General features: G+C 44.5%; 1 protein-coding gene across 1 annotated transcript; it reads left to right on the top strand.

The window, feature by feature from the left end:
• The first annotated feature begins 605 nt into the window (after window positions 1-605).
• On the top strand, window positions 606-18,657 carry LOC307247241 (uncharacterized protein). Its single transcript, XM_080023344.1, has 14 exons — window positions 606-900; window positions 6,044-6,299; window positions 6,822-6,880; window positions 7,681-7,875; window positions 8,025-8,090; window positions 9,595-9,762; window positions 10,620-10,655; window positions 12,789-12,809; window positions 12,898-12,915; window positions 13,159-13,236; window positions 13,326-13,410; window positions 14,955-15,072; window positions 15,161-15,299; window positions 17,747-18,657. The coding sequence occupies exons 1-14, from the start codon at window positions 825-827 to the stop codon at window positions 17,914-17,916; spliced, it is 1,485 nt and encodes a 494-aa protein (XP_079879470.1). The 5' UTR covers window positions 606-824; the 3' UTR covers window positions 17,917-18,657.
• The last annotated feature ends 508 nt before the right edge of the window (window positions 18,658-19,165 follow it).

Here is a 19,165-nt window from a genome sequence, read left to right as displayed (position 1 = left end):
CTCAATTCAAACTCTTGAATTCATGTGCAGTTTGTTTTCCCCTTTGTCTCTGATGCAACATGACTCCGGTGCTGTAGTGAAGTACATTTTTAGTGTCTTGACTTAACTTTTCTAGACTTTTAATCCACTACATTCCAAATCAAATAGCTTTACTTTTTACTACATGTCTTACTTAAGTATAAAAAAAAAAATAATAATAATAATTAAAATAAAATCATAAATAAAGATGTTTTTTTGATCTCCTATCGGAAGAAGATCCTCTCTTACATACAACCCCACCCCCCCCAAAAATAACTGTCGTTCCGGTAAATCGGAATTCGGATTGGGAGGAGCGGTCTGACTCCTCTGGGGGAGTCGTCCCTTTCGAGTCGGTAGATCGAGATGTTTCGACATGTTTGTAACACTGGCGTTCAGACTGATAACGAGTGAAGACGTTGATGTTTTGCCCGTCGTCGATGACAGCTCGTATTCCGCTTGTTTTGCTCGGCGTGGTTGAGCAGAAGGGGGACGGCTCCCTCGGTGGGAGGGACACGCTGACAAGGACTTGGTCCAAATGACTCGTCCGACACTAGTCGGGGCGGAGTCGTGAAAAGCCTTGGCCGGGATTCGGCTCTTTACGCCGCGAATGTTCTCGGGCTCCGGGCGACGTTGCCTCGGCGGCTCACGACTCCAGAGTCACTGAAAAGGTGGAGTCGTTCACGACGACTTCCGAGCGACAAGCGGCGCGATATCCAATGTGACGCCGTTATCGTTAATACCACCGTTATTATTAATATTATCACCGTTAGTATCAATATGATATCCATATCTATTTTTATAAATCCATGAAGAGTTCCCTACCTCCGGTGACCATGCGGTCCATCGGGACCTGGCTGCTGCTGTTTGACTGGCTGCTAACAGGTTGGTACCAACACTTGTGTTTATCTCAAACCATATAGACATAACAGTTTGTGTTGACGTTTTGTGGTTTTAGTTTATAATCACAACAATAATAATAATGTTATTAATAATAATAATAATAATAATAATAATAATAATAATGTAGAAGGTCCAAGCTGCTTGGATGCTACATCGCCCCTGTTGCCAAGACGCGCAACTGTACACACGCTGTGTTGTCCAAAATATCTGTTTTTCTGTAGATATTGTGTCTGAATGTTTGAAATAGTGCGATAGTGGCGCCGCCCCTAGCGGTCGCCTGCGCCGGCGCTCCGGTTACTTTCTCACTCTTTAGTATTTTTTTCCGCTTACAACGACGGACTTGTATCTGGTAACATAGACAATTACAAAGCGGCGTCGTACAATCTGCGGAGGGCGGTGAGGGACGCTAAACGGACGTACAGAGACACCGTGGAGCTGCAGATGGAGCGGGGGGGACACAAGACGCTTGTGGGAGGGGCTGCGAACAATAACTAACTACAAGAGCAGCTCCTCCCCAGCCACGAGTGTGGACGCCTCCCTGGCCAACCAACTGAACTCCTTTTATGCGCGGTTCGAGTCTGGCAGCAGCACCGCTAGCTCGCCGGCTAATTGGAGCTACACCGCTGGGGATGAGCGCGCACTCTCAGTGTCTGTGCACGAGGTCAGGGGGGCTTTGATGCAGGTGAACACCAGGAAAGCTGCGGGTCCAGACGGCATATCTGGGCGAGTACTGAAGACCTGTGCTAACCAGCTAGCTCCGGTGTTCACCACAATATTCAACATCTCCCTGGCTGAATCAGTGGTCCCGTCCTGCTTCAAGAGGTCCACCGTCGTTCCTGTCCCGAAGATCACCTCTCCTGCCTGCCTGAATGACTATCGTCCGGTGGCCCTCACCTCGGTGGTCATGAAGTGTTTCGAGAGGCTGATTATGGATTACATCTGCGCCTCCCTCCCCCCGCACCTTGGACCCGTTGCAGTTCGCGTACCGGCAGAACAGATCCACGGATGACGCGGTCTCCCAGGTACTGCACACCACGCTCACGCACCTGGATGGCCAGAAGGGGGCCTATGTGAGAATGCTGTTCATCGATTATAGTTCAGCTTTCAACACCATAGTTCCCACCAGACTGGCTGTCAAGCTGATGGAGCTAGGACAGAACACCCGCTGTGTGCTTGTATCCTGGACTTCCTCACAGGCCGCCCCCAGGTGGTCAAGGTGGGGAAGTACATGTCAAGCTCCCTCACCCTGAATACAGGATCCCCCCAGGGCTGCGTCCTCAGCCCCCTACTGTACTCCCTGTACACACATGACTGTGTGGCCAGGTCCAGCTCCAACACCATCATCAAGTTTGCTGACGACACCGTGGTCATGGGCCTGATCACCGACTGCGATGAGAAGGCCTACCGCGAGGAGGTGGCTGACCTGTCACTCTGGTGCCAGGACAACAGCCTACACCTGAACGTCAGCAAAACCAAGGAGCTGATTGTGGACTTTAGGCGTGGATCACAATCGAGGACGCACGCGCCCTTGTGGATTAATGGGACTTCTGTCGATAGGGTGAGCAGCTTCAGATATCTGGGAATCCACATCACAGAGGACTTAACATGGACTGTTCACACAGACACTCTGGTGAGAAAGGCGAGGCAGCGTCTCTACCACCTCAGGCAGCTGAGGAAATTCCGGGTCTCGGTGAGGATCCTCAAGTCCTTCTACTCTGGAGCAGTGGAGAGCATCCTGACAGGCAACATCACTGCCTGGTTTGGGAACTGTACTGCCCAGGACAGGCGGGCCCTGCAGAGGGTGGTGCGTTCAGCTGAACGTACCACTGGAACTACCCTCCCCCCCTTGCAGGAGTTATACACCAGGAGGTGTAGTAGCAGAGCCCGTAGGATCATGAAGGATCCTCATCACCCCAACAACGGACTGTTTCAGCTGCTGCGGTCAGGCAAGCGCCTCCGCAGTCACGCAGCGAGAACAGAGAGACTGAGACGGAGTTTTTTCCCTCAAGCCATTAGAACTGTCAACGCTGACCTCACCAGGGGTCCTAACTGAGCCATGCACTAGGCTCCACTACCTACTGTACTGTATGTAGCATACTGTACCGCATACTGTGTCACTGTTCAGGGTTGTTCGTGATGCCGTATTTCTGCGCCGTACTGTTGTATACTGTGCTGTATTATCCCAAACACTACCTCACTCTATTAACATTCACATGCCACTTTAATTCACATGCCACTTTAAATGCACATATCTGTATATACATAGGCATATTCCTTCTAGCTATTCCATTTTATTTCAATTTATTTTTATTGTATTTTATTCTATATATTTTTATCTTATTCTATAAGTATTCCACTTACTGTATTACGTTTTAGGAGTCAGTTAGTCGGTCTATTAGAAAGGAATTTTCTACTTTTTATTTTATTTTATTTTTTATTTTTTTCCTAGGACATATTGTGTGCTATCACCGGGTGCGTTGCATTACATTTCACTGCATATATGTATGGAAGTATGTATATGTATGTGACAAATAAAAATCTTGAATCTTGAATCTTGAATCTTGAAACTGCTTCAATACTCGTTTTCTGCCCCATCGACGCACCGGTAGCAGCTCCTCCCTTTCTCTCTCTCTCTCTCTTATCTCTGACAGTGAGTCACACACCCCTTTCCGACGGGCCCAAATGACGCGGTCACGCCCGCTAACGTGTGTTCTTTGTCGCCAGTGGGAGAGGAGGAACACGCGATTCAGCCCGAGGTCGAATGACCCGGCAATAGGGGGTTTTAATGGGCTCCGCCTCCTGGTGGCTCTGTGAACATGCGAACGGATGACTAATCGTGTACATAACATTACATTTAGTCATTTAGCAGACGCTTTTATCCAAAGCGACTTACAAGGGAGAATAACATTCAAGCTACATTGCGACAGAGATTAGTGTAACAACAACATTAGTGTAACAATAAATACTGCAAGGTGGTGCTAAGTAATTGTAGATTAGGACAGGAGGTACTCACTGAAGAGCTGGGTCTTCAAGTGCTTCTTAAAGACAGAGGGAGGTCCCCGCTCTGGTCATTTTTGGCAGCTCGTTCCACCAATGTGGAACTACAAATGAGAATAGCCTGGATTGCCGTGGCTGTATGGCCGGCAGAGCCAGGCGACGCTCATTTGACGAGCGCAGCATCCGGGGGGCAACATTGTGCTCTTACAAGAGCATTTAAGTAGGCGGGAGCATTCCCAGCCATCACTCTGTAGGCCAGCATAAGAGACTTGAACTTGATGCGGGCGGCTACAGGTAACCAGTGGAGCTCGATGAGCAGCGGAGTGACATGTGCCCTCTTTGGCTGGTTGAACACCAGTCGCGCCGCCGCATTCTGTATCATCTGTAGTGGCTTCACCGCACAGGCCGGCAAGCCTGTTAAGAGGGCGCTGCAGTAGTCGAGACGGGACATCACCAAGGTTTGTACCAGCAGTTGAGTGTCATATTGGGTCAGGTACGGCCTGACCTTTCGGATGTTGAGTGCGAATCGGTGTTGTAGTGCGAATCGGCAGGACCGGGAGACGGCGGCAACATGGTCCGAGAATGTCAGTACTTTTGGCCCCTGTAACCGGCGCGATGCGATGACACGCGTTGAAATTCCGGACGCTGGCGCAAACGGGACAGGAATATCCGTGTGTCATTCCATCATTTCACAACCCGTTAAGACTCCAAAATCAGAGGTTATTGACTTTTTTTCCAAAGTACCCCCCCCCCCCCCCCCCCAACTTTTTACAGTTTTATGTCGTTGTTTAAGTTGCTGTCTCCAGTCACACTGGCACCACGACACGCTCCTTTTCCGGCGCGTTCTGGACGTCGAACGTCACTCGCCAGGGTGGGGGGGGGGACGCCATTCCTCCTGGCAGGGGAAGGTGTCAAACGAGTTTGATTTTGATTTTGGCGTGAAGACGGCAACACCCGCTGCAGTGGCCACCGAGCCCTGCCTCCTCTCACTCGCTCGCTGCCTCCACCGTCCCATTCGTCTCTCAAGGTGTTACCTCGTTACAGGTGGCACACGCAGAGCCCTTGTGACAGGAGTGCTGTTTGGAAATATTGGGCATTTGAGGCAAAACATAAACTCAGAATTTGAGTTTTATTTTTTATTTAATTTTTTTTCTATCCTGTCCTATCCGTTCTTTTTAATTTTGGGTTTAGTTTTTTAGTTTTAACCTCAACGCCCATTCACGCTTCAAAAATGTAAAAAAAAAACAAACCAGCGCATTAAAAGGGAACCCACCGCCCGCGTTTGCCTTCCTCTGTCTCCCATTGCTTTCCGTTGCTATGGGACTTAATTTAGTAAAAACTGGATGTTTTTGTTTCAATGCTTTACTTGTTAATAATAAATCAACAGAAACAGGGAGGCTGTTTTCCAACCAGACTTTAATATGACACAGTTTTTTTTATTGTTTATAATTCTCTGTTTTTCATTCACAAGTTTTTTTTTTGTTTGTTTTTTTGATTACCTGTGGACATTTATTAAGTTGATAATTTTTTTTAAATTTAAAACAAGTGCACTGCAGAGACAGTGCACTTGTAGCATTAGTGTTAAATAGATGTTCATTTCAGTCCAGCAATTTTATGTCTCATTTGCTATTATTGTTAAATTGCTGTATTTTATCAGACGTAAAAAAAACAAAAAAACACAAGAGTCCGTTCAGCCCTGATTTATAATGGAATTCTCACAGGATTCATTTCTGTCAAAATTCTGTCAATGATTTGTGCGTAATCACCGGGTGTCATGACATTTCACTGCATATATGTATGACTGTATGTATATGTATGTGACAAATATTCTCTTGACCTTGACCTCAAATCAGTCCTATTCAGTATGAATTTTGGAATCTTGGACATTAATTTAGTTCAGTGATTTCAGTTTGTGATTCGAATATTTACTCTGTTGACAGTGACTCGCGAGTCATTTCAAAGATTTGTTCGATATGACTGAATCATTCGTGAGTCTTGGATCACTAACCCTTAGTAAACCATAATAATAAGCACAGCTCCACATGCTGTCACTGGTTCGCGGGAGTTCAGTTCCGTGGGCCGTCAGTCTCTTAATTTATATATTGCTCTTTTCATTCTCTGGTGTTAGCTCGGTGTCAGACGGAGGCGGTGGTGGTGGTTCCTGGCAACGATGCGGTGCTGCGCTACCCTGGGGCTCAACCCCGCGACACTGTGATCTCCGTGGAGGTGAAGAACACTCAGACAAATCGAACGGTGCTGGTCTTCAGAGGACAGATCCTAAAAGATGAACAACATTCATCATACGTCGGCAGGGTGGACATCCTTGAGGACGGCCTCTCCCTGAAGCTGTACAACGTCAGTCATCAGGACAACGGCACCTACAGGTCTGTGCGGTTGATGTGGTTGTAATTCCTGTCTGTTGACTGTAGAAATGTATTTTAACGGTGCAAAGCGGCGGCACTTTAGGATGAGTTCCACTGAAGTCCAAACTGTGGAAAAATCTGTGAAAGCACAAAGGAACGGCCATTTAAGTCTGGATCCTCAATCTGAATTTCGGGTCCAGATCGCTCTGGCCCAAGTTTGCCGAGATGATAAACCCAACATGGCAGCACGGTCTGACTTGCATCTTAAATACTCATTTAACGTTTTTTGTTTTTTTTACATACGTGTTGTAGCTTTGTACAATTCACAAGTTTGCCAAACTCACATGTTCTGCGGGCGTCCATGTTTTCCCAAAGACAGATAAGAGAGCACCTTTAGCTGGGAAGTGGAAAATACTGACATGGAATGACCGAATTTCAACTTTTTATGGAATGCAGCATTATCTACATCCCGGTAATCGCGTGCTGGGCCGGGGGTGGAATGTGCTGGGACTAAAATACAACTTATCTGTCGTTGTGTTGCAGCTGGCTGGTTCATCTAGCAAATGGAAGCAGGAAAGAAGTTGCGATGCAAATACAAGTTGGTAAGACGTAAAACAGGATAAAATGAATGGCCACTAGGCTAACTCCTCGGGAAATGACCAGTAATTATCCAGCAATCAACTGGAAACAGGATAGTTTTCAGCCCAGGGATAATGTATCGCCAGCCGGCCGTTATCGCAGAATAGCGCTCGACAGAGTGATCAGGGCCCGGTATCATTCTGAAGGTGGTTGTTCTGTGATGGCCACACATTATCCAGCCTATTACACAGCGATTTACTAAATAAATGACTATGTTTAGTCGAAATATATATATATATTTTAATGATTTTATAATAGTCAAGAGTGTTCACAACAATGTTAATGAACACTCTTTGTAATGCCTACATTAGCATGTAGGCAGAGGTCATTATTCAGAAATAACTGATGCTGATTGCTGCTGTCGACCAATCATAATAGTACAAGAATACATACAAGAATAATGTGTACTTACTTAGCGCTATCTTGGTAGTGCCCCTATAGATAAAGCTGAATCAAAAAAAATGTTCTATGATCTCAATGCTTTGAATGTATAGTTTTACCTCTGGTTATGCATTAATTTTATATGACAAAATTATTTGGCCATTGCTTTGTTTTCCATTTGTAGTTTATCTCACCTGTTTGCTATTGCTCTGTAATATTTTAACTTTATACCTTTTTTTTATGGAATAAAATACAAATTAAATTGAAATAAAAATTAATAAAATAAACATTTTAATAAATTCAGTTTAAATAAAAGAAAGGTTAAAATATGGATTTGTGGAAAATTGTAATTAAATTCAACCATGTCATTGTTGTCCCCCAGTGGTGGCGTCCAAGCCCAGGCTGTCCCTCTACTCAGCCCCGGACTGTCAGCAGTTCCTGGTGTGCGAGGCCCGTGGCTGGTACCCCATGCCGCAGCTCTCCTGGCTGGGCAGCGACGGTGGACCTCCAGATGTCTCCGAAAGTCAAGGCCACCTCTTCAATGTCCGAGTGAACATTAGCGCAGCTGCCGCTCAAGGTCTGTCTGGGTTTGGTGGTGGTGCTGAGGAGAGTGGACACAAGTTTATATACTGTCCTCTATGTTCTGCTCCTAACTGAGCGGCCTGTCCTCTCCTTGGGTTCTGCTCCTAATAGTGTCTCGCACTTGTGTCCTTTCTTGTCTCCTAGGTACGACTCAGTCCTGCGTAGCCACTGTTGGGAGCTTCAGCCTGACTCAGGAAATTCATTTAGAAGGTAAAATCTTATGGATTTCTACTTCTAGTTAAGAGCTAGGAGACAGTCAAGGATCTAGAAGACAGTCCCGCAGCGAGGAGACAGTTGAGGAGCGAGGAGACTGTTTAAAGCCGCTTTTACACATGCACTCCGGACAATGTCCAGATAATCAGGTCTGGACATTGTCCGAAGTTGCCATTTCACACATGTAGCTCACAACTGGAGATTGTCCGTGTTAGACATGTTTACACTACTTGGAAATACTCTGTTTGGGCTAAGGCGAGAGGCAGAGGCTTGGGTAGAAGGTGCAGGACATGGCGCTGCAGAGTGATAGCACATCCAAGATGGCGGACGAGGCTACCGGCTTATGTTTTTTTGGAGTTGATACTTGGACGTAATATAAATGAAAGAGTGGAAAGGAATATTAAGCAAAGCGGAAAGGCGTACGCAGCAGCCACGCTCCGTGCACGAAGATCCGCATGAAGGTAAATAACTGGCGCATGAGACGTCATCAACACGCAACACGCCCACTCACTCGCTGTGAATGATCCGGACAATCACCTACTCTATTCACACACACCGCTCAATCAGACACTACGGGGACGTTGTCCTAGGGTGCTGGCTGGGTAAAGTCCGGGTCAAATGACATTTCTAGAAGGAAAATGGGATTTTTCCAGATTCGTGTTCCTTTGTGTTTTTTTATATCTCTCACCGTATTTTCAAAGCCGAGTTTGATTCATAAATAGAAGAAAAATGTTTAACCGTGGAGTTAAATATTCCCATTAGATTACATGGGGCAACACAGGTCACTTACCGAGACGCTGAACAACACCGATCGATCGTTTCCTTTAAAGGGACCGTCCAGGTGAAGATCATCCCTCCATATTCCATGTGATGTGAAGTCATAATGTGAAACCGTTTTGATTAGAGTCTAACCTTTTAAATCTTAGGTGTTTTATACACACACCTGGATCCGTGTCGGTGGCGTAACACGCAAAGAAGAAAAGCCGACGTCACTTCCGTAAAAAAGACGCGGAGCCCTCAGAAAACTCTGAGGGCTTCTGGTGTTTAATGTGACGCAGATCTCCAGAGCAGTGATGGCTGGCACGGTGGCGCAGTGCATTGCACTGCTGCCTCACAGCAAGAAGGTCCTGGGTTCGATGGCACCGTGCTCCAGGCGGGTTATCTCCCAAATAGGAGCCTTTCTGTGTGGAGTTTGCATGTTCTCCCCGTGCTCACATGGGGTTTCCTCCACCTCACGTCAGTAAGGACCCCCACCAAAAACATGCACCCATCATCGTCTGACCAGCGATGGACATTTATCATCTGGTTCCCGGGCGCGTCCACGTATGCTGCCCACTGCTCCTGGCTGTGCCCCCGGAGGAAGGACAAGCCAGGATGGGTCAAAAGCAGAGGATCCATTTCACCGGCCACCATCAAAGCATGTGCATGTGTTGTAGTGTGGTGTGTTGCGTGATAAATAAAGACTGTTTCTTCTTCTTCTTCTTTCTGTCTCTCCTCCCAGGTGTCTCCGGCCCCAAGTGCTCTGGACAGACTGACCAGACTCTCGCCATTGGCTATGACCCTACCACAGTCATAGCCATAGTCGTAGCCGCAGTCGTAGCCACAGTCATATTCTCGACCGGTATGGGCTTCAAGGAGCTGTGGCAACAGAAAAAAGAACGCTTTAGAGGTCTGTTTGCATGCTGCCTGTCTGTCTGCCATCTGTCTGTCTCTATGTGTGGCGTGGACGTTTATTGAACCTCATCAGCAACGTTTGTTGTCCGATTAGAAGTGTTTTTAATTGTGTTTGATCTGCTCAAAAACAATTTTAATTTGAATTACAAGCGTATTCAACCTAATAAGAGATGGATTATATCCCATTTGATTAGAAGTGGTTCTGATGTAAGACTATTTAATATGGTCAGATGTCTTAATTTTATCAGAAATGGAACCTGGCAAAAAAATGTACTTAAAGCGATTTCCAGAAATGTTACCTTATTTTCCATTTAGCAGTGATGTTGTTGATCGATAAATAAGACTTTTGTTTTTTACCTTAACCTAACATTAAACTAACAGGGTATCCTGTTAGTCCCAATATTTTTAATCTACTAAATTATTATTTTATTTTCCATTTATCTGTGATGTGATTGATCGATAAACAGGATTTTTATTTTTATCTTTATCCAAATTTGTCAGTGTGTGGTGTGAGTGGCAGTATTTTGAATCTGCTATAGTGTTATTATTTTATTTGACATTTAGCAGTAATGTTGATTGATCGCCTATATCCAACCTTCAGAGTCACACGCCAAATTTATGTTAATTTTCTGAAATCCTAGTGGTTGTGAAAAGTGCCAGGATGATGTACCATAAACAGCATGCAATATTGTAGCGTTATCACCAGTTAACGAGAAAATCATATTTATTGATCAACAAGTCGATTATTGCTATTATTTAACAGTTTTTGTTGTGTGTGTGTGTGTGTGTGTGTGTGTGTGTGTATGTGTGTGTGTGTGTGTGTGTGTGTGTGCGTGTGTTCCTTCCTTCCAGTGTGGGCCCGCATTAAAAACGGTCGACGTGAATCCGGTAAGAAACACACCATTATTAATTATTCCTGCTAATTTTGGCTGAAATGAAAGTTTCTACGAGATTGATTCATAAAACAAATAGGTGGCTTAGAAATACAAAAAATAGATAAATACAGGATGCACCGATTTAAAGAAAACAGTTTCAGTCAAGATAAGTCGTGAACTGCAAACTAATGTGACAACACAACAAGCTTGCTGCAATAATGTCAAGGTTTCAAAAATGATTCACAGTCCAGGATATCCATTTAACTGCTTGATTAGTTGAACATCCAAAACTCCCTGTGGAATCCCTGCTCACTCTCTGATACGTACTTGACTGCCCTGACTCTAGGACCCAAAGTAGGTGGCCCTCTGACTGCCTGACGACAATTTACATTGCCTAACTGATAAGAAGCATTCACATCACAACATTTTCAATCAATAAATGTACCAAAGTACTTCAGCTGAGAACAGTTTGGAGGTAAAAGTACTTTGAGTTTTGAGTTACAGACATTTTATATCAGTGTTTCAGTTGCATCTGACCAAACTTCTGTCAGATAACCAGGTAACCAGACCCATTTAGTCCAGTTCTGTACTGATGTGCACTGCTGAGGTACTTGTGTTTTAATAATATAAAGTCTATGTAGTTGTTATTGATTACAAAGTGCTTCACAGAAACGCAATAAGAAACAGCTGTTAACTCTGATATAATCTAGATTATTTTAAAATCAGTCTTTCAGTGTGATTTATTTCTTTCAATGGAGCAAAATAAATATAATTATTTATTTCCTCAACATTTAATTTTTTTTTTATTGTTAAAAGGTTATTATTATTATTATTATTATTATTATTATTATTATTATTATTATTATTATTATAAAAGTAAAGCAACAACAATACTTTAAAACAGTTGAGGTTTTTTTTGTTTGTTTTTTTTACTATGAAAATGTCTGTTTCAAACAAAAAGCATAGGCTATTGGCCAAATTTGTTATCTTCAACATCGGTATCCGTATTAGGCCAGAATTTCCCAATCGGTGCATCCCTTCTAGAAATATAATCATTTAATAGATAAAAATACTGTGTCCGATGCTCATGGAAGCAGATCTATACCAAAATAAAATACAAATCAAACAAGGAATTAAGGGAAATATTAGTATATATATTTATGTTTTACGTGCATTTATTGTGTCATGGTTGCTATTATTAACAAACACCTTCGTTGCTGGTTTTTATTTCATTTGCATTTCAAAATGTACATGCGTTATTCGTGCCAAAATGAAATGCAATCAGCGATCCAAACACAACTGGGGGCGTGGTCCAAATGGGAGGCTCCGTTCTATGTCCTGACAGAGCGTTGCCCCCGTGCGTGCTGTGGCTGTCTCTGATCTCCCACAGCCTGCCGCTCGTAGGAGGACGATACCGATTAATTTCTCAACTAAAACGGCTTGTCTAAAAGTTTAATAACATCCGCCTGTGGCGCACAGAACTCCCGAATGTTGTAAAACTTTGAAACGAGCCGTTATAGATGAGAAATTAATGGCTTTTCAGCTTCTGCACGGCCTATTTCTCGCCTCAAATATTATCAGAAACATTTTGTTGGACTGTTTAGGAGGAAATGGAGATTCGAGAGTTATTGGCTCATGTAAAGAGAGAGAGAATTAAGTTAGCTGTTATGTTCAGTTTAGTAACTATTGTGCACAATCTCCGGGTGCGTGGCAAAGACATTTCACTGCATATATGTATGAACATATGTATATGTATGTGACAAATAAACCTCTTGAATCTTGAATTAAAGTAGGATACACCCAGCCCCCAAGCTTTGACGGCATTTCATATTGGCACAAATAACACAAGTACATTTTCAATTGCAACAGCTTTGCATTGAGTTTGCATTAAGCCGCCCCCTACTGGACCAGAGTGAAATGCAAAATCAAAATAAATATAATAACATGCATTTGTTTACACCTAATCCCTTGTTTGATTTGTATTTATGATGATTTGTATTTTTGGTGTAGATTTTAGATGTTTGGATTCTTTTGGAATTTAGAATTTTTTGTTTTATTATTTTTCAGTTATTTTACCTTAAAATTATATGACAGCTTAAACACCAGACATTTTTAATGATGATTATTTTTTTCTTCCTGTTTCCAGTGCTGCCTCTGCTAGACCGAGGTAAGCTCCTCCTCCCTCCGCCTCATCTTCCTTTCACACCATCGCACCACCACCCTTAACTCAAACCTCTCGCTCTCTTTGTTTCCAGGTGAATCCAGATACTCAGGTGAGAACCACAGCGTCTCAGCTACGTCCAAAATGAGGATGTAGTTGCCAGTCGCGCTTTAGACTGAGAAAAGTATGAATCAGTTGAAGATGCAGGAAAAATAAAAGATGCATTTACATGCATTGAAAATTATATTACATATCCAAACAATTTCTCCAGTGTATTTATATAATGAAAAATTCACCTCCTGTAGAAGGTCGATTGGAATAGATCCAGTTTGATCCAGTTTTGGTGTGTTTTCAGTTTACGGGAATGTTCTCCTTCTGGAGACCAGCGGCGCGTCACAGGACTTTGCCAACGCCAACAAGCTGCGAGAAACGGGTAAGGCACCGACAGAAACAGTGTTTTTAAAACGACAACGTCTTGGTTTCCTGTTGCCACGGTTTCCTTTCTGTTGTCCGTGTTGTCAGGTGTGAAGGCGTCAGAGCAGTGCGCAGAGAGAGACCTGCCCGAGATGGAAAAATACAAAGAGCCCATCATCGATGTCGCAAGAAAGTAGGTTTTGCTTTCAGCTGCTGCACATGTCCTGTTGGCAGGATAAAGAGGCCGTTCTGGATGTTACTTTACATGGAGCAGAGTTGTTTCTTCAACTTCTTGTCGTGCTTTCTCTGCGGAAGATTTTCTCTGGGTCAGCAGAGACGGATGAGTGCGGAGAGAAATAAGTCAAAGTTCTACTTCTTAAACTTTTAAGTAAATTTAATACAGCTTGGTACCGGTATCGGTTCGGGGGGGGTGGGAGATCTTGCAACTTTGGCGCCCAAAGTGGGACACTCACAAAGGAGGACGGCAAGCCAATCTGGTGTACTATTTTTTTGGGAAGATAAGGAGCCTGGTGCCTGGTACTGCCTTGTACACAAAAACATTGAAGAGGAAGGGAGTATGCACAAAAACATATTGCTTGTATAAAGCATATAAGAATATTATATGAAGTGCAGGGCTCCAGACTGCAATCATTTAGTCACATTTTGCGCCAACTTTTGGAGACAATGCAGAGCACAAGCGACTTGCAAATATGCCGATCTTAATTTATTTATTTATTTTTCTTCTTTTTTAAATCATCGTATAGAATTGGTGTGTGTGAGTGAGATAGTGAGTGATTAAATGACCCTGCAATAGACCCGGGTTTCTATCGGCTCCGGCTTCGATCGGCTCTGATGTCAACAGGACACCGGGGTCGACTCATTTTCGCCACTTTTACTGGCGCAATGCGACACGTGTTGAAATTCCAGAGTGTGTAAATAGACAGGAATATCTGAGTATAATTGCATCATTTCATATCCCATTTAGAATCCAAAATCAGAAATTATTGACTTTTTTTCCCTCATGATGGACCATGAAATGTTTTGAGCGTGGGGATGAAAACCCCCCCTTGTGCCCCATCGGGCTCAGAGCCACCATAGCACCACCCAAAGCCTGTCTCCGAGCCCGAGGAGCGTCTCCGTTCCTCGCTGAAGGCCTGGATACTCCATGCTGCTGATACTAGAGTGTGGGGTGGTTCATGAACGATCCGATTCATTTGAACAGCTCAAAATACTTTTTTTTTTTTCCCCCAAGTTTTTTTAGTTTTATTATGTTGTTTATTTAAGTTGCTGTCTCTACTGTTTTGTTCCCAATCACACTGGAACCAGGACACGCCCCTTTTCTGAAGTGTTTGTGACGTCGAACCTGACACACCAAGAAAAAAACTGAATTTCTCCTGGCAATGGGAAAGGAGTCGATCGCCTATTTTTAGCAGTTTACCCGTGTTTAAACGACCCGGATAAACCCGCTAATTTTGGTGTAAAAACACTAACAGAGACATGAATAGCTGAGGCTCTGGCAGTGTCCACAATATCAACATTGACCGCCACCTATTCATTTTCTATATATATCTAGTTTCACTATTTAAAATGGGTAAAATCTTATTTCGTTGTAGAGCTGCGTCTCTCTCTCGACCCTCCTGGGATGTGTAGCCCTGAAGTGTATGGATATCGATTGTATAAGTGAGCGTAAATAAAAGGTCATTTGAAAATATATCTTTCACCTCCTCTCTCCATCAGACTGTCAGTCCATCCGGCATTGATTGCTGCCATCATTTCCAGACAATCTCGTGCGGGAACTGCACTCAAGGCAGACGGCTTCGGAAAATATGACACCAACTGCTACGGTCTGATGCAGGTGTGGTCTGTGGTATACAGTTCACTCCATAAAGTGAGACGTGCGTGAGATGAACACGACATTGACACTCTGACCCCTGGTGTTGCAGATCCACAAGCACTACCACCCAGTGAAGGGTGGACCTTACAGCATAGACCACATCGATGAAGGAACCACTGTTTTGATCCAGGCCATCAAGGCTATCCGCAGACGCAAACCAGAGTGGACCCTGGAACAGCAGCTTAAAGGTGAGGGAGGGAGATGGACCCATTCAAGATTCAAGAGGTTTATTCGTCACATACATATACATACTTTCATACATATATGCAGTGAAATGTCAAAGAAGTGGTAGCCCTCAACACATAACTTGTATTTACGGGGTAAAGTGATGGGAGACGGGAGTGCGGGTTCAGCTGCTGGAGCACATTCTCAGGAGAGAGGGAGGTGTAAAACATAGCACACAGCTCTGTTGAAATGGCTTCAACGGCCTGTGAATCAACTTAAACGGTTGTTGAAGCCACTTGAACAGAGCGTTGAGCGTAGGCGCCTGGGCTCCATGTGGCTGCATGCCGTCTCCCGCCGGGACAGCCTCTGGCTGATGTTCTTAGGTTTCATCCTCAAAAACATCCTCACCTGCTTTTTTCTGTCCTGGATTGGACGCACCAGACCCATGGCCAAACGCACACTTCTTCATTGGGTTCAGAGCTAATGGAGCAAACACCCAATCATTTGTACAGGTCCCTAGACCAGTCAGAATTCCTTTGGGTATCGCATCTGTGCTTGAGGGAGCCAAACCACCTGGGTCCCCCTGGGTGTGTTCCAACCGGTCCAGGGTGGCCCACCCAATGAGGTCATAGTCTTTGCACTGCCGCTTGCGCCCGTTTGATCACTCTTGTCATGCAAATTCCACAGCATGCTTCTGAATCTCTACTCGTGGACCCAAGTGTGAGACAAACCGATAAAGTTTTGAATACACAACGACTTTTTGCCTTCGTCTAAGTCTATTTGAGATGGTTGCAGCCACCGCAGAATCAGAATCAGAATCAGAATAGTCTTTGTAAATTGTAAATTTCCCCGTTGTGGAACTAATAAAGGTTTATCTTATTTATTGGCAAATAAGTTTACACGAACAAGGAACAAGGACGTCTTGGTGTTCGGTGCATACACGAAACATAAATGTAAAACAATAAGTCAAATATTAGTGAAATATATAAGCATATGTAAAATAAGGCTGTTTTTTTTTGGGGGGGGTTTAATAAAGTTGTACAGTTCAGTACAGTGTTCAGTATAAAGTGTAACAGAATGTGCAATGTTCACGGATAAAGTCCAGAGAATGAGGAATGGGCGTTAATGTAACGCATTGACATATCCATTCAGTTTAAGGCGTGGGGGGGGGGGCTTGTTGATGAGGAAACTGTTGAAGAAACTGTTCTTGTGGCTAGAGGTTTTGGCCTTGTTTGACCGCAGTGTTTCAAACAGTTTTTGTTGTAACCCTAACCCTAACCCTGCACGCCTCACAGAAGTCCCATTAATCACCAACGGTGCATGCGTTCTCGGTTGTAATCCCCTCCTGAAGTCCACAATCCGCTCCTTAGTTTTGCTGACGTTCAGGAGGAGGCTGTTGTCCTGGCACCAGAGTGACAGGTCAGTCACCTCCTCACGGTCGGCTTTCTTATCGTCGTCGTTGATCAGGCCCACCACGACGGTGTCGTCAGCAAACTTGATGATGGTGTTGGAGCTGGAACTGGCCACACAGTCGTATGTGTACAGGGAGTACAGTAGGGGGCTGAGGACGCAGCCCTGGGGGGATCCTGTGTTTAGGGAGAGGGAGCTGGACATCTGCCTCCCCACCCTAACCACCAGGGGCCGGGCTGAGAGGAAGTCCAGGATACAGGCACACAGCGGGTGTTCTGTCCTAGCTCCTGCAGCTTGACAGCCAGTCTGGTGGGGACTATTGTATTGAAAGCTGAACGGCAATCGATGAACAGCAATCTCACATGGGCCCCCTCCCGGCCATCCAGGTGCGTGAGCGTGGTGTGCAGAACCTGGGAGACCGTGTTGTCCGTGGATCTGTTCTGCCGTTAAGCGAATTGCAGCGGGTCCAAGGTGGGGGGGGGGGGGGGAGGCGCAGATGTAATCCTTAATCAGCCTCTCGAAACACTTCATGACCACCGAGGTGAGGGCCACCGGACGATAGTCATTCAGGCAGGCAAGAGAGGCGATCTTCGGGACAGGAACGACGGTGGACCTCTTGAGGCAGGACAGGACCACCGACTCGGCCAGGGAGGCGTTGAATATTGTAGTGAGCACCAGGGCTAGCTGGTGAGCACAAGTCTTCAGAACGCGTCCATATATGTCATCTGAGCCCACAGCTTTCCTGGTGGTCACCCGCATCAGAGCCCTCCTGACGTCATTCTCAAGACACGGAGAGTGCACGCTCATCCCCAGCGGTGTAACGCCAATTAGCTGACGAACTAGCGGTTGCTCTTGCTCTTGCCTGACCACCGCTTTACGTCCCTCATCACCACCACTTCACGCACGATGCACGATGATCCGTAATCATTTCGAAAGCAATCACTAGGATCTAGAGTTTCTGAGGCTATGTCTATTATTTGCCACCACAACGCCACTACCCCCAATGGAAGGACAGATGTTTCCCCCGCCGGCGTCTTTTAACCTTCTGTCTCTGTTTCAGCTGGTATCGCAGCGTACATGTGCGGACCAAACAAGGTGGAAGACGTCTACGAGCAGATCGATGCCAAAACCCCATACGGCGACTTCGCCAACGACGTTGTGGCCCGAGCAAAGTGGTTCGAGAACCACGGCTTCTCCGCGCAGATCCATGACGAACCACCTGGCCTCTGAATCTAGATCATCTTCATGTAGAATTGTTAGGGGCAGGAGGGAATCCAGTCTTTCTAGTTACTGCTTAAATACAAGCACTTACACTGTTTAATTTAGCTCTACTTATCTTGTTACGATGACCATGTGACTTTGCACACAGGTCAGTAGAATCGCTTTGACACAAGTTTGATGTTCAAAAAACCAGGAGTCTGCAGTCTGTTATACAAGAACAAGCACAAGGTTGCCGGTGCCGTACGATCAAAGGTCCAAGATGGACTCACTTGCAATTCACTTTATTAAGTTAAGGCAAAGTTTTCTAATGTTTTAACGTCTTTCTTTCCAGACGTTAATCAACTGAAGTACCTTGAATTTATATTTCACTTTTACCTAAGTGTTTTATATATATACTGTGTGTGTGTGTGTGTGTGTGTGTGTGTGTGTGTGTGTGTGTGTGTGTGTGTGTGTGTGTGTGTGTGTGTGTGTGTGTGTGTGTGTGTGTGTGTGTGTGTGTGTGTGTGTATATGTGTGTGTATATATATATATATATATATATATATTCTATATATATATATACACACAAACATATGCATATGTACCAAACTGAACTAAAGGCCAAACTTTAGCGGAAATTATTTGTATCCAAAAATTGTTTATGACTTTAAAGTATTATCATTATCTGCTCTTATTTAATCATAAATGCAACATTATGTAACCAAAGAAAGCACTAGTGTTATTTTTTATGTTTTGAATTGTCGCATTGCTGGAGACTTTGTTGAATGTGTGAATTATCTGAAATAAATAGTTTACTTTACCAAAGTGACTTCTGCTTTGGTTGTGTTTTATTATTATTTCACTTTCTTCTTAGAGATTAGAAGTCATGAAAACGCTGGTTTCGTTGAGTGTTCTAAACCTCAACATCAACATGACAAAGGAGTAGATAAGATCCTGGGCGTGGTCTTTGACGGTGCTCTACAGTTTGAGAACTCGACGCCTGTGGCTCGACTTTACTTCGGCATCTCTCCATCGTCTCTTTGCCCGTTTCACCTTGTTCCCAGTGCTACAGCGAGGCCATCGTCCAAATCAGGGTTTACAACCTTTTCACAATGACATGATCCCCGGCCGATTAAAAACACCAGAAGCCTGGAACTGCTCATTATGATGGTCTACTAATAGCTAGAGATGCAGGACTCAGTAGATCAAATAGATAGACTCAATATCAAAATCAATAGCTTTGACAGAATTGAATGATTCTTGTCTGTTGATCAGATAA

This window comes from Zeus faber (genome assembly GCF_960531495.2).
Source record: "Zeus faber genome assembly, chromosome: 22".
Lineage (NCBI taxonomy): Eukaryota > Metazoa > Chordata > Actinopteri > Zeiformes > Zeidae > Zeus > Zeus faber.
This window is presented reverse-complemented; position numbering and strand designations above follow the sequence as displayed.

What these genes read in the sequence shown, in the direction of transcription:
- LOC307247241 (XM_080023344.1), top strand. Translation starts at nt 825, where the DNA reads ATGAAGAGTTCCCTACCTCCGGTGACCATGCGGTCCATCGGGACCTGG. An exon ending in GTTTGACTGGCTGCTAACAG is followed by an intron (nt 901 to 6,043) that starts GTTGGTACCAAC and finishes CTCTGGTGTTAG; the next exon opens with CTCGGTGTCAGACGGAGGCG. An exon ending in TCAGGAAATTCATTTAGAAG is followed by an intron (nt 8,091 to 9,594) that starts GTAAAATCTTAT and finishes CTCTCCTCCCAG; the next exon opens with GTGTCTCCGGCCCCAAGTGC.